Genomic DNA, 13,477 nt, shown 5'->3' with positions numbered 1-13,477 from the left:
AGATTTCGAAAACTAACCGCCATGTAAGTAGTGGTACGTATAGACATGAGAAGACATGCAGAGAAAGTGAACAATGGAGTAAGTGACTCCTGTTGAAAAGCGTATCAGTGAAGTAAGAGGGAGAACAACTATTTTCATCTCAAAAACTCTTCACACTGTGTGTGTGTGGGGGGAGGAGTAAAATAGTTTATACTGTCTTACCTTGTAGCGGAGGTTATTTGGAACAAATGATGCTGTGATTGCTTGATAGCCTCAAGATAGAATGATTTCATCATTGGAATGTTGGAATGGAAAGCAAACAAGCTAGCAAAGAGAACAATAACTGCATTAGAATCAACAAACAGAAAACATGCACACTAAATTATGACATTATGGGTGAATGAAACAAACTATTATGTGGTGTACATAAATCAGATCCTTTCCCTTCCCCCCATTCTTCTTTTTGAGTACATGATACATTTTTGCATAATCTGCAAAAATAATTTGCAGTCCTTTAAATTGGTTTGTAGTTGGTATTCTCATCCAAAGTTAATCTTACATGAATGTTGGTTCATGAGCTATCTTATTTAAATAATTAACAACAATTAATATTCTGAAACATGGAAACTGCTTTATACCCACAAATTACACTTTTGCCAAACACATATTCTTGTTTACTGACAAAAATGTCCTTTTGGCAGGGAAATGGCCATGAGAGAGATTTCTTTGGTGATTCCAGTGTTTATATTCTTGATATATACAACAAAGGCATTTATCCAAATGATGGTGAAGCTAAGAAAGCCATTAGAAGAGCAGTTCAGCTGGAACATTTCACTGAGGATGCTGAGTACCTTGATCTTGTAGAGCAGTAAGTATAGACTGTTGTGCTTCTGTTACATTGCTGGAGAGAGACATAGATATGATTTTTTTATAAGCAATTTGTTGAGAAAAATAAGTTGTACAGCAGTAAATAAAGTCACCGTACGGAATTCACTTTGTGACAGGACTGACATGAATTCTATAGTCTCTCCTCAATAGCACCTGTCCCAATCACTGCAAAGCTGAATATGTAATTGAGTGTGTGATGATGATTGTTCAATTATGCACACAACACTTATTTTAGATGACATTAAAACACACATTTTATTCTATGCGAAGTAAACGGGACCAGCTTATACATTACAAAAAATCATCAGGACAGTTGAGCACTATCCACTCCCACAATGCTTAACAGTCAGTCCAGTGGTGAAGTATTCAATTGTGGCACAAAATAAACAGAAGTCTGATGAGAACTGGGTCCACAACATTTGTGAAATTTTTAAACTAAATCATTTCCGTTTTTGGCTGTTAAAACATTATTTATTGCAATTACAATTTCAACACAATGTCATTCTCAAGCTTTGTGGGATGCAATAACCCACTCAGTAATATAAAGCTCTGCCATGCTGTGTAAGAGCAGTTGCACGAGATTTTCATGAAATTTCAACTTCAGTGTTTACATCAATATTTCACCTATTCCGTAACGTATATAGTATATGTAACAGCCAATAAATTCACAACACCTCATGCAACTGCTCTTACACAGCATGACACAGGTTATATTACTGAATGGGTTACAACGTCCCACAATGCTTGAAAATGACATCATTTCATAATTGCAGTCACAATAAATCATGTTTTAACAGCCAAAGCAGAAGTGATATCATTTGCAAAATAAGCTGCCCACATTTATACATAACTGTAACAGTTCTCCCATATCACAATGCCTGTTACAGGCAGTTGCACTCTGGTAGTTCATTTAAATCAGTCTATAACATAAATCACTGAGACCAACAACAGTTCACGTATATTACATTTAACACTCTTGGTAATTATAACACAGTTAATTAATTTAGCCCACAAAGATTACTTGAAAGTAACTGAACATTACAGTAATGGAGTCTCGCAGTTCCTAGTGCATTTATTTTTTGCATATAAAATGTGTATAACTTAGGCATGAATCCACAATAAGCTAATGTCCAGCACAGGTGTTACTCCTTTACTTTCAAACTGCAGACTGGCAATTTTGGGTGATGTCTGGCTGCTTATAAATGGACATATGCTTTGAAATTTTTTGTTAAACTACAAGAACTCGTACGATTTTTATATGTAGAAACTATTGCTAGTCAGAAATTAAAAAAAAAATACATGGGCACTATTTTTCTGCATTGTGGATCCTGTCATTTACTTGTATGAGTGCCATATTACAAATAATACTAAATTTCACGAAATTTTTAATTAGTGCTTTAATTAATCAATTCTGTACATCAAACTGTACCAAAAAAAATTAAGATTACAAAAGTATATCATTGAAGTACGGAATTTAACAGTAGTTATTACAAAATCTGCTCTGTAAAATGGTACGGGTTATGAACTTTTAAGTTAATTATTCCAGAGGATAATTAGTTATGTATTACTTAAGGTACTTTACAAGAAAGTAGGAATGGTTAATTTTTGAATGGTGTAGGTCACCCTTCTCGAATATGAGGATTAGCTCATGTAGTGCTTACTTTAATTAACTGTAATTTTAATTAACTGTGGCCTAATGAAAGTTAATTACACAAATGAATCAGAGCACTTGAAATAACAATCTGTTTAATAAATTTAAGTGAAAAATCTAAATAGGATATTGAGATTTTTAGGTAAATATTACATGTAGGCTTACCGTATGTCCTGGATTAGCCTGGACATTCATGGATTTTTAGTGCTGTTTGGGCTTTGAGAATGTTACGACTGGTAATGATTTTTCTAAAACCTTTGACCCAAATGTTCAACATTGTGTTTTTAAACATTGTTATGTGGCTGTCATCTCCCAGCAGACCTTGGAGCAAGCACTGACATTGAGGGGGAGGCGTGGCTACAGGTTCTGCCAGTCAGTCATTTGGCAACACAACAGAGGCAATGTGTTTATGTGTTGTCTTTGCATGTGAAGTAACTTGTGTCCACATTTTTTATCATTTTATCACTTTTTGTTTTTTGTCTCTTCATTTAGCAATGGGCAAAACAAAGTTTGCACTTAGTATTAATGTACATCTGGGAACAAATTTTTGGAAGTGCATAATCACAGTACCACTGAATCTTTTTATTGCACACTATTTACTGGAGAATTTTCTGTTGCAATAAAGGGAAAGATGATATTAAACACTGGGTGAAAACAGCTAAACATAATGATGCTATTAATGCTTCTGCTTCGTCAAACATAAAGATATATTTTTAAAGTAAAAGATGGGAATAACAGTGATCTAAGCTGTTCTGTTAAAGAGGCTACATTTTCATGCCATGCAACTAGACATGAATGCAGTTGCAAAATATCAGGGTGCACATCTAAACTGGTTAAAAAGTTATGTTACCCAAAACTTTCATCTGCTGGAACCAAATGTGAGGCAATTATTGTTAACATTATTTCACCATTTATTTTTGTTAATGGGTTGTGATCTTTGGAAAACATTAATTATGTAACAGTAATGATGGATAGCTCAAACAGAAGTGAAGTAAAACCTGTTCTGATTTTTGTAAACTATTTCAGTCTGGAGGAGCAAATTCAAGTTAAACTTTAAATTTTGATGAAGACTCTGGCAAACCTGTTCAAATTTTGACTAACTATCTTGTGCAGTCTGTGAAAAATACAGACTCAAAGAAGAGTTGGTTTGTTATATTGCTGATAACAGTTATGAGGAACATTTGATCTGCAGGAAGGAGTAGACTTTCAGTAGCTTCTGTTAAACATCTGCTAAATGTTAAAGTTAATTCAGAACTTCTTTGTTGTGATTTTGTGATGTAATTAAAACAAACAAACCATTTCTGAAAAAAGTGCTATCTGCTTAAAAATTCCACTGCATAATTAAAGTTTAATGTTTCTGTGAACTGGTTAGATTTTAAGGAAGTTTGAAATATGTCCTGGATTGGACACAATAAATATGATAACATGTCCACAGTTGGGCCCAAACAAATTTGGTAAGCCTAACTACATGTCAATAAAGAAACTTATTGCAAATGAGAGTAAACTTGAAGAAAAAAAAAGGGTTATTTATGGGGGAGAAGGATCCACCAGCTTCGTCATGCAGTGACATGAAGGGTTGAGATCAATATTCAAGAGTTACAGCTCTATGTTTCATCGCAGAACAAAACCATAATTTCAGAATAAAAAAAGTTATCTAATGTATATACTGGAAATATCCATAAATTTCACATTATCTGGGTCAACTGAAGTTAGATCATCATGAATCTTTTTAGGAACATTTTCAGAGGTCCACGTAAACAGAAGAATCCTGTGTAAAATTTAGACAACTTGCTGCAGATTACCTCATCCTGAATTAGAAGTATATTTAAATCTCCACATAAAAGACTGCTTTTACTGTACTGAGAAAACCACTGTCCCCAGTGTAAGTGGAAAAATACAATGCAAAATATGAGCTATACTAAAACAGATAGCAATTGTTACTCCTAAACTGCAATTTATTCCTCATGCCATCATAACAGTCTGGTAAGGTAAATATAATAATTTTGGAAGTAAACCAAATAATGGAGAGTAAACAGAAAATGTACAAAATAAATAAGATATTTCAGAGGAATTCTTGTTTTTGTATGTCCTAGAGATGCTCTAGTGCAAGATTATACATCCCCTGGCTAAAACAGTATTCGACGTATATGTGTTTAAGATATGTAAAACTGGAAAAAGTACAACATACAGGTTGTCCTAGAAGGAATCGTCAATATTCAGAGATATGACAGGGACAGTAATTTGAAGCAAAAAGGTCTAGTACAAATGGGCTCTAAAATGAATATCTTAAGAGCTTTGAACACTGTGAAACACATTTCTTCAACTGAACAGATGCTCTTGTTTACTAGATAGTTTTTTTCTTATTTTGGTCCATGCTACCACCTTCAACAGTCTGGAAAGCTAAGAGCTTGCAGTAGAAGAAGTTAGTTTCACAGTATTGAAGATGAGGAAAGGCTTGTACCTTTTAAGACACGCATTTTAGAGCCCATACTTGCTGGAATTTTTAGCCTGAAATGATTGTTCCTCTCATATTACTGAACACTGACAATTCCTCTGTGTCCACCCTGTATACAAACAGTCAAACTCAAACTTGCAACCAAGATTAACAGAGTTATGCTAAAGTAACAGGAAATAGTGGCCAGCTTATCTTGTACTAAAAACTTACTTGAACCAGGCAGACTGACAACTCTTAATAATTTAAGAAGCAAGTGAAATATTTCACAAAATTGTGAAATTCGTGCCACATTTTTGTATACATGTACTAAACTCTGATGGAAAAACAGCTATGGAAATTGTCTGCTGTGAGTAATAAGTGTAATGGGCAGGGGCACTACGAATGTACTGTGTGGACATACAAGGTGAGAATGTGGGTCTCGTGGGAGGCGTGCATGAAATAGTCCCTGCAGTCACACTATCTTCTGTGCCCTCGGTGGCTCAGATGGATAAAGCGTCTGCCATGTAAGCAGAAGATCCCGGGTTCGAGTCCCGGTCAGGGCACGCATTTTCACCTGTCCCTGTTGATATATATCAACGCCCATTAGCAGCTGAAGGTATTAATATAATTCTACTTTGGTCTAGACAAATGCAGGTCATCAATGGTGTCTGTTCTTTCGGACATGTCCGAAAAAACAGACACGATATCCCTATAAGTACATCAAAAGTTTGGTTTTGAAAACCCTTTTTAATTTACTGAATGTTTTTGAGGTCGTTTTTACAATTATTATTATTTCTTTCTTTGCATATCTAGTTGTTTTCTTCAACTGCCATAAATACTCATTACCTAGTTCTGTGGCTTCCACATTAATTTGTACTATTTTCTTTTTGATATGTTGACTGCATGTTATTTTAATTTTATTGTAATTGATTTCCAGTCCTACTTTCTAACTTGGTCTTGTAAGTTTTATCTTGCATTGCTGAAGTTTGAAAGCAAAGCTTTTATCAACCTGAATGTTGGTTTCAATAGTACAGTGCTTTATGAGGCATGTACATCTGGTTCTAATACATTTTCCACAGTCCACTATACTGTGCACAGCAGAGGGTACCTTTTGCTGCTTCTGATCATTTCCTTTCATGTTTCACCCCTGAATAGAGCAAGGGAAAAACGACTGTCTATATGCCTTCTTATGGCCTCTAATTTCTTTTATATTATCTTCGTGGTCCTTATGCGAAATGTATGTTGGCACCACTAGAATCGTTCTGCAGGCACCTTCGAGTGCCGGTTCTCTAAACTTACTCTATTGTGTTTCATGAAAAGAACATCATCTTCCCTTCTGGGTTTCCCACATGAGTTCAAGAAACATCTCCTTAATACTCAAGTGTTTATTGAACCTACCAATAACAAATCTAGCAGCATAACTCTGAATTGCTTTGATGTCTTTCTTAAATACAACCTGGTGGGGATCCCAAACACTCAAGCAGTATTCATGAATGGGTCACACTAGTGTTCAACACATGGTCTCCTTTATGGATAAGTTATGCTCCCCTAAAAGTCACCCAATAAATTAGAATCAACAATTCGTCTCCCCTATTACCATCCTTACATGTTTGTTCCTTTTCATATCACTTTGCAATGCACTAAAGCTGTATTTGAACATTTTGGGATTATTTTTCCTACTCATCTGCGTTAACTTACATTTTTCTACATTTAGAGCAAGCTACCATTTATCACACCAACTAGAAATTTTGCCTAAGTCATCTTGTTTCCTTCTACTCTAACGATGTTGACAATAAGAAGTGATGTGAAGTTGGATTGCAAAACTAACACCTCTCTCCCATAGGTTGACTCACTTGGTATGTACAGTTGATCTTGTTCTCTTGAATTACGGCTAAGTCGATCTCCAAAAACTACTTCTCTGAAGAATACTGCTGGTTGTTGTTGTTGTTGTGGTCTTCAGTCCTGAGACTGGTTTGATGCAGCTCTCCATGCTACTCTATCCTGTGCAAGCTTCTTCATCTCCCAGTACCTACTGCAACCTACATCCTTCTGAATCTGCTTAGTGTATTGATCTCTTGGTCTCCCTCTACGATTTTTACCCTCCACGCTGCCCTCCAGTACTAAATTTGTGATCCCTTGATGCCTCAAAACATGTCCTACCAACCGATCCCTTCTTCTGGTCAAGTTGTGCCACAAACTTCTCTTCTCCCCAATCCTATTCAATACCTCCTCATTAGTTATGTGATCTACCCACCTTATCTTCAGCATTCTTCTGTAGCACCACATTTTGAAAGCTTCTATTCTCTTCTTGTCCAAACTGGTTATCGTCCATGTTTCACTTCCATACATGGCTACACTCCATACAAATACTTTCAGAAACGACTTCCTGACACTTAAATCTATACACGATGTTAACAAATTTCTCTTCTTCAGAAACGATTTCCTTGCCATTGCCAGTCTACATTTTATATCCTCTCTACTTCGACCATCATCAGTTATTTTACTTCCTAAATAGCAAAACTCCTTTACTACTGTAAGTGTTTCATTTCCTAATCTAATCCCCTCAGCATCACCCGATTTAATTTGACTACATTCCATTATCCTCGTTTTCCTTTTGTTGATGTTCATCTTATATCCTCCTTTCAAGACACTGTCCATTCCGTTCAACTGCTCTTCCAAGTCCTTTGCTGTCTCTGACAGAATTACAATGTCATCGGCGAACCTCAAAGTTTTTACTTCTTCTCCATGAATTTTAATACCTACTCCGAATTTTTCTTTTGTTTCCTTTACTGCTTGCTCAATATACAGATTGAATAACATCGGGGAGAGGCTACAACCCTGTCTCACTCCTTTCCCAACCACTGCTTCCCTTTCATGCCCCTCGACTCTTATAACTGCCATCTGGTTTCTGTACAAATTGTAAATAGCCTTTCGCTCCCTGTATTTTACCCCTGCCACCTTCAGAATTTGAAAGAGAGTATACCATTGTCAAAAGCTTTCTCTAAGTCTACAAATGCTAGAAACGTAGGTTTGCCTTTTCTTAATCTTTCTTCTAAGATAAGTCGTAAGGTTAGTATTGCCTCATGTGTTCCAACATTTCTACGGAATCCAAACTGATCTTCCCCGAGGTCGGCTTCTACCAGTTTTTCCATTCGTCTGTGAAGAATTCGCGTTAGTATTTTGCAGCTGTGACTTATTAAACTGATAGTTCGGTAATTTTCACATCTGTCAACACCTGCATTCTTTGGGATTGGAATTATTATATTCTTCTTGATGTCTGTGGGTATTTCGCCTGTCTCATACATCTTGCTCACCAGATGGTAGAGTTTTGTCATGACTGGCTCTCCCAAGGCCATCAGTAGTTCTAATGGAATGTTGTCTACTCCTGGGGCCTTGTTTCGACTCAGGTCTTTCTGTGCTCTGTCTAACTCTTCACGCAGTGTCTTATCTCCCAGTTCTTCTTCATCTACATCCTCTTCCATTTCCATAATATTGTCCTCAAGTACATCACCCTTGTATAAACCCTCTATATACTCCTTCCACCTTTCTGCCTTCCCTTCTTTGCTTAGAACTGGGTTGCCATCTGAGCTCTTGATATTCATACAAGTGGTTCTCTTCTCTCCAAAGGTCTCTTTAATTTTCCTGTAGGCAGTATCTATCTTACCTCTCGTGAGATAAGCCTCTACATCCTTACATTTGTCCTCTAGCCATCCCTGCTTAGCCATTTTGCACTTCCTGTCGATCTCATTTTTGAGACGTTTGTATTCCTTTTTGCCTGCTTCATTTACTGCATTTTTATATTTTCTCCTTCCGTCAATTAAATTCAATATTTCTTCTGTTACCCAAGGATTTCTATTAGCCCTTGTCTTTTTACCTACTTGATCCTCTGCTGCCTTCACTACTTCATCCCTTAAAGCTACCCATTCTTCTTCTACTGTGTTTCTTTCCTCCATTCCTGTCAATTGTTCCCTTATGCTCTCCCTGAAACTCTCTGCAACCTCTGGTTCTTTCAGTTTATCCAGGTCCCATCTCCTTAAATTCCCCCCTTTTTGCAGTTTCTTCAGTTTCAATCTGCAGTTCATAACCAATAGATTGTGGTCAGAATCCACATCTGCCCCTGGAAATGTCTTACAATTTAAAACCTAGTTCCTAAATCTCTGTCTTACCATTATGTAATCTATCTGATACCTTTTAGTATCTCCAGGATTCTTCCAGGAATACAACCTTCTTTCATGATTCTTGAACCAAGTGTTAGCTATGATTAAGTTATGCTCTGTGCAAAATTCTACAAGGCGGCTTCCTCTTTCATTTCTTCCCCCCAATCCATATTCACCTACTATGTTTCCTTCTCTTCCTTTTCCTACTGACGAATTCCAGTCACCCATGACTATTAAATTTTCGTCTCCCTTCACTACCTGAATAATTTCTTTTATCTCGTCATACATTTCATCAATTTCTTCATCATCTGCAGAGCTAGTTGGCATATAAACTTGTACTACTGTAGTAGGCATGGGCTTTGTGTCTATCTTGGCCACAATAATGTGTTCACTATGCTGTTTGTAGTAGCTAACCCGCACTCCTATTTTTTTATTCATTATTAAACCTACTCCTGCATTACCCCTATTTGATTTTGTATTTATAACCCTGTAATCACCTGACCAAAAGTCTTGTTCCTCCTTCCACCAAACTTCACTAATTCCCACTATATCTAACTTTAACCTATCCATTTCCCTTTTTAAATTTTCTAACCTACCTGCCCGATTAAGGGATCTGACATTCCACGCTCCGATCCGTAGAATGCCAATTTTCTTTCTCCTGATAACGACGTCCTCTTGAGTAGTCCCCGCCCGGAGATCCGAATGGGGGACTATTTTACCTCCGGAATATTTTACCCAAGAGGACGCCATCATCATTTATTCATACAGTAAAGCTGCATGTCCTCGGGAAAAATTACGGCTGTAGTTTCCCCTTGCTTTCAGCCGTTCGCAGTACCAGCACAGCAAGGCCGTTTTGGTTAATGTTACAAGGTCAGATTAGTCAATTATCCAGACTGTTGCCCCTGCAACTACTGAAAAGGCTGCTGCCCCTCTTCAGGAACCACATGTTTGTCTGGCCTCTCAACAGATACCCCTCCGTTGTGGTTGCACCTATGGTACGGCCATCTGTATCGCTGAGGCACGCAAGCCTCCCCACAAACGGCAAGGTCCATGGTTCATGGGGGGGTACTGCTGGTTAACAGGAATTTATAAGATCTGTCTCTCTACTTTTGAAATAATTTAGTACTCGTAGAATACTTTTAGTTCAGTCTTGGTATATTTCAACTTCTACAAATAATATATTCACCATTTCTCACATCAGTATTTGAATGTATACAAATCAACCGATTCATCTTGCATTAGACTTGATAAAATACATCTGCAATAAAGTATGTTTAACAACTACATAATTTATGAATCCCGTCTTGCCCCTAGTGAGTCCAATACGTGAAGTACATTTAACAATGTTTCAACTGTTCATCTTTTTTCTCAACGATATAAAACACTATAAGATACATAAACAGTCCTTGTTCTTCCAATACAACTTCCATGGCATGAGCGGCAAGCACTTGTCAATGCTGTTCAACTGTCGGGTCTCCGTTAAGCTCATGACTCCTTTCGAGCCTGCACACACAAACATGTGTCGCACAGTATGTACGTTCTCTCTCACTTATTTTTAAAAATATCATGTGCTCGAGACGGTAGAAGGGCAAGTGATTCTAGAATTTACGCAGTAATTCTTGAATCACTACCTATACATACTCATTACCTATACATACTCATTATGCACATTAGTATACATTCCACATTTTTTTATTATCCATGCATTATCCTTTTATTTACTATTTAACTCTTCTTTTTTCATTCAACTTTGATAATAACAACTTGAGCATTTCACCTAATTTTGGAGTCAGTTCTTTTATATCTAAGAATCGTGCGGACAACATTTCTGATTTTCAATCGTAAACTCCAGGTGTTATATACACTTGATTATTTCATCCTTTATTCTAATTCTTTGTACTATTTTTTCTTTAGCTCATACTAGTTTCATTATTCACAGTAATTTGTAGTCTGGAGGAACTCTGGGCAAATGAAAGTGTTCTTTCCGACACTCATGACACATAATAATGCTAGTGGTATACAGAATTCAAACTTACCAGAATAATTCCTATATAATGTGTGACTTCTGTCATGAATACTGTCCTTTTCCCCTAGGATCAGTACCTATACCTTACATGTGGGTTGATCCTATGAGTGCACTTCCTCCTTACGTTCCAGTAGGGACACCCCTTTATAACAAATCGCTAGTCTTCAGGCCACAGGTCATCCTATCTCTAAGTAGGTACGGCTGCCCTATATTCTTAGCAAATGCCCACCTTATCCTTTGTGAGTAGGCCTCGTGGTTCATTGCCCTAGTATATATCTTTATGTATACTATAATTAAATATTTCCTAGTAAAAATAAAAATCTATTTTACTCTTCACTCTCACTTCTTAATACTTCATTTAGTCCCTGGAGTCATCTACTTTTCGACTTCTTTACTCTTAACAGATACTATGTCTACCTATGCTTAAACTTGACATTCCTTAATAATTATCACAATTGATTCTTCTCAGGTTTATGCTCTCTTTCCTTACTCACACCTCCTCCTTATATACTCGATGTGGAATCCTTCTAGTTTTTTTATATGTACATATAAATGTGATACTGAATCATCTTAGTTCTTTTATGTATATGTACATTTTCCTATATATACGTGCGATGTAGAATTGTCACAGTAAACAACAATGTGTGCATATTTCCCGATGTACATAAACCTTCCCCCTCCAACACTTGACGGTTCTCACCTTTTGACAGGTTTCTAGTCAGTAGTTTCATTGTTTGCATACCCGTGTATCTTAGTGTGTATGCTGATGCGTGTTTGTGCAGCCTGATTCTTCAGTCTGCTTATCTGAAGATAAGTTGTAGGTTATTGGAAACTATGGAAACCAGGAAGGAATTCTGCGATAGAAGTAGATGAATATGGAAAGAGGGAGAAATAGATAGGTCCACGAACGAAAACTAAAAAAGGAAAAAAATAGATGTGGTTGCAAAGATCGAAGAAGAGAAAGAAGACAGCCCCAAAGCCAGGAGACACTTCCCACCCACCCCCTTCCCCAGGACCTCTACCTTACCGGTACTTGAGTGAGAAGCTGGAAGAGGTATGGTGTTAAATCATCTCCTACAGAATGAACATTTCCACCTTTACCTTTGAGGTCCCCGAAGAAAATCTTAGCAACCCTATGGAAAGGGCAAATGGTGAAGAATCAGACACACTTGTTTGCGAGGGTTGTTTGAAAGGTGTGATGTGTTTTTGTGTTAGTCATGATTTATCTGTTAGTGTAAATCATGCTTTTACCTACACTACCCACCCCCTTTCAAAATCGATACAAACCCTTCCGTCTACGTCACATCCCATGAAGTATTCTGTACCAAATATAAAATTATATATACCTTTATCACAGTCATTTAACTAGTCATATAATATTATGTTTTCCACAAATATAATAGTCCATTCAGTTTACTAGAAAAATTATGCTTCAATGACTTTAACTCGATTATCTTACATTCAGTGTGAGAATGGTATTCTCACGAAATCGGAAATTATTTCAAAAGTTATGTGCCAGGTATGGTTCTCCCTATTTACTTAGGACTAGGATTACCAGGCAGCTTTCAAGAAAACTATTTTTTAGAATCATTCATAGTAATAGATTTACTGACGTTGACTTTAACCAGACTTCTGTTGACAGATCTGTACAGAAGCTGGTGAATCGATTACTTACAAAGACTAATTCGGGCAAAAATAAAACCTAACTATATGTGGAGAGCGGGAGAGACTGGTTGGCCAGGCAGATTTAGTCCATCTTACCTCAGGGGTAATGTGTGCACCAATTCCCATCTCATGTCGCCGTCTAGCAAGTCAGAACAAGTTTGGATAAGATGGGACGAGTCATGAGGACAGGTAGGGGCACCCCTGGAATAACCAAGGATGATGCAATCAAAATTCCTAGCAGGCACAGCTCTCTAACAGCTGTTTTGATCAGCATGATAAGCTATGTTAAGGACTTGTTCCAAGAATTCATAGACAGCTGTTTCAAGTTCAACAGTTTTTTCTGAATCATTCAGACCAATAATGAGTATTGTGTTGTTGAAGCTCCCAGGTGTTGAGTTTGCTGATGTCACAGAAGCTTTCCCATATTTTCATGGAGCATCTGTTCACCTCCAGGCAATGATATTTATTTTTGCTGGAAGATCCCATCATGCTGCTTTGGTCTACCTATACATCCAATATTTTCACATAAAAGTGACAGACATGATTAAAAATCCTTAAACACCACAACAAAATTCTTATTCAGGAGTTAAAACATTATTTCATACATGTCTCCTTCATGTACTTTAAAAAAGCTATATATTAACTACCCTGCTGCTCAGTTGTATATGTCATCCTGT

At 37.0% G+C, this 13,477-nt stretch overlaps 1 protein-coding gene and 1 non-coding gene across 2 annotated transcripts in view; both read left to right on the top strand.

The window, feature by feature from the left end:
- Positions 1 to 13,477, top strand: part of LOC124622050 (histone deacetylase 11) — an 83,307-nt gene that overhangs the window by 62,568 nt on the left and 7,262 nt on the right. Inside the window, exon 6 of the mRNA XM_047147612.1 lies at positions 681 to 847. Within this exon, the coding sequence (XP_047003568.1) occupies positions 681 to 847 (167 nt within the window). The remainder of the gene's footprint in view (positions 1 to 680; positions 848 to 13,477) is intronic.
- On the top strand, positions 5,441 to 5,515 carry Trnat-ugu. Its single transcript has one exon. It is a non-coding gene; the product is annotated as a tRNA-Thr (tRNA).

The sequence above is a fragment of the Schistocerca americana genome, chromosome 7, assembly GCF_021461395.2.
Source record: "Schistocerca americana isolate TAMUIC-IGC-003095 chromosome 7, iqSchAmer2.1, whole genome shotgun sequence".
In the NCBI taxonomy this organism is placed as follows: Eukaryota; Metazoa; Arthropoda; class Insecta; order Orthoptera; family Acrididae; genus Schistocerca; species Schistocerca americana.
The sequence above is the reverse complement of the archived record's forward strand: the minus strand, read 5'-3'. Positions and strand labels throughout refer to the sequence as shown.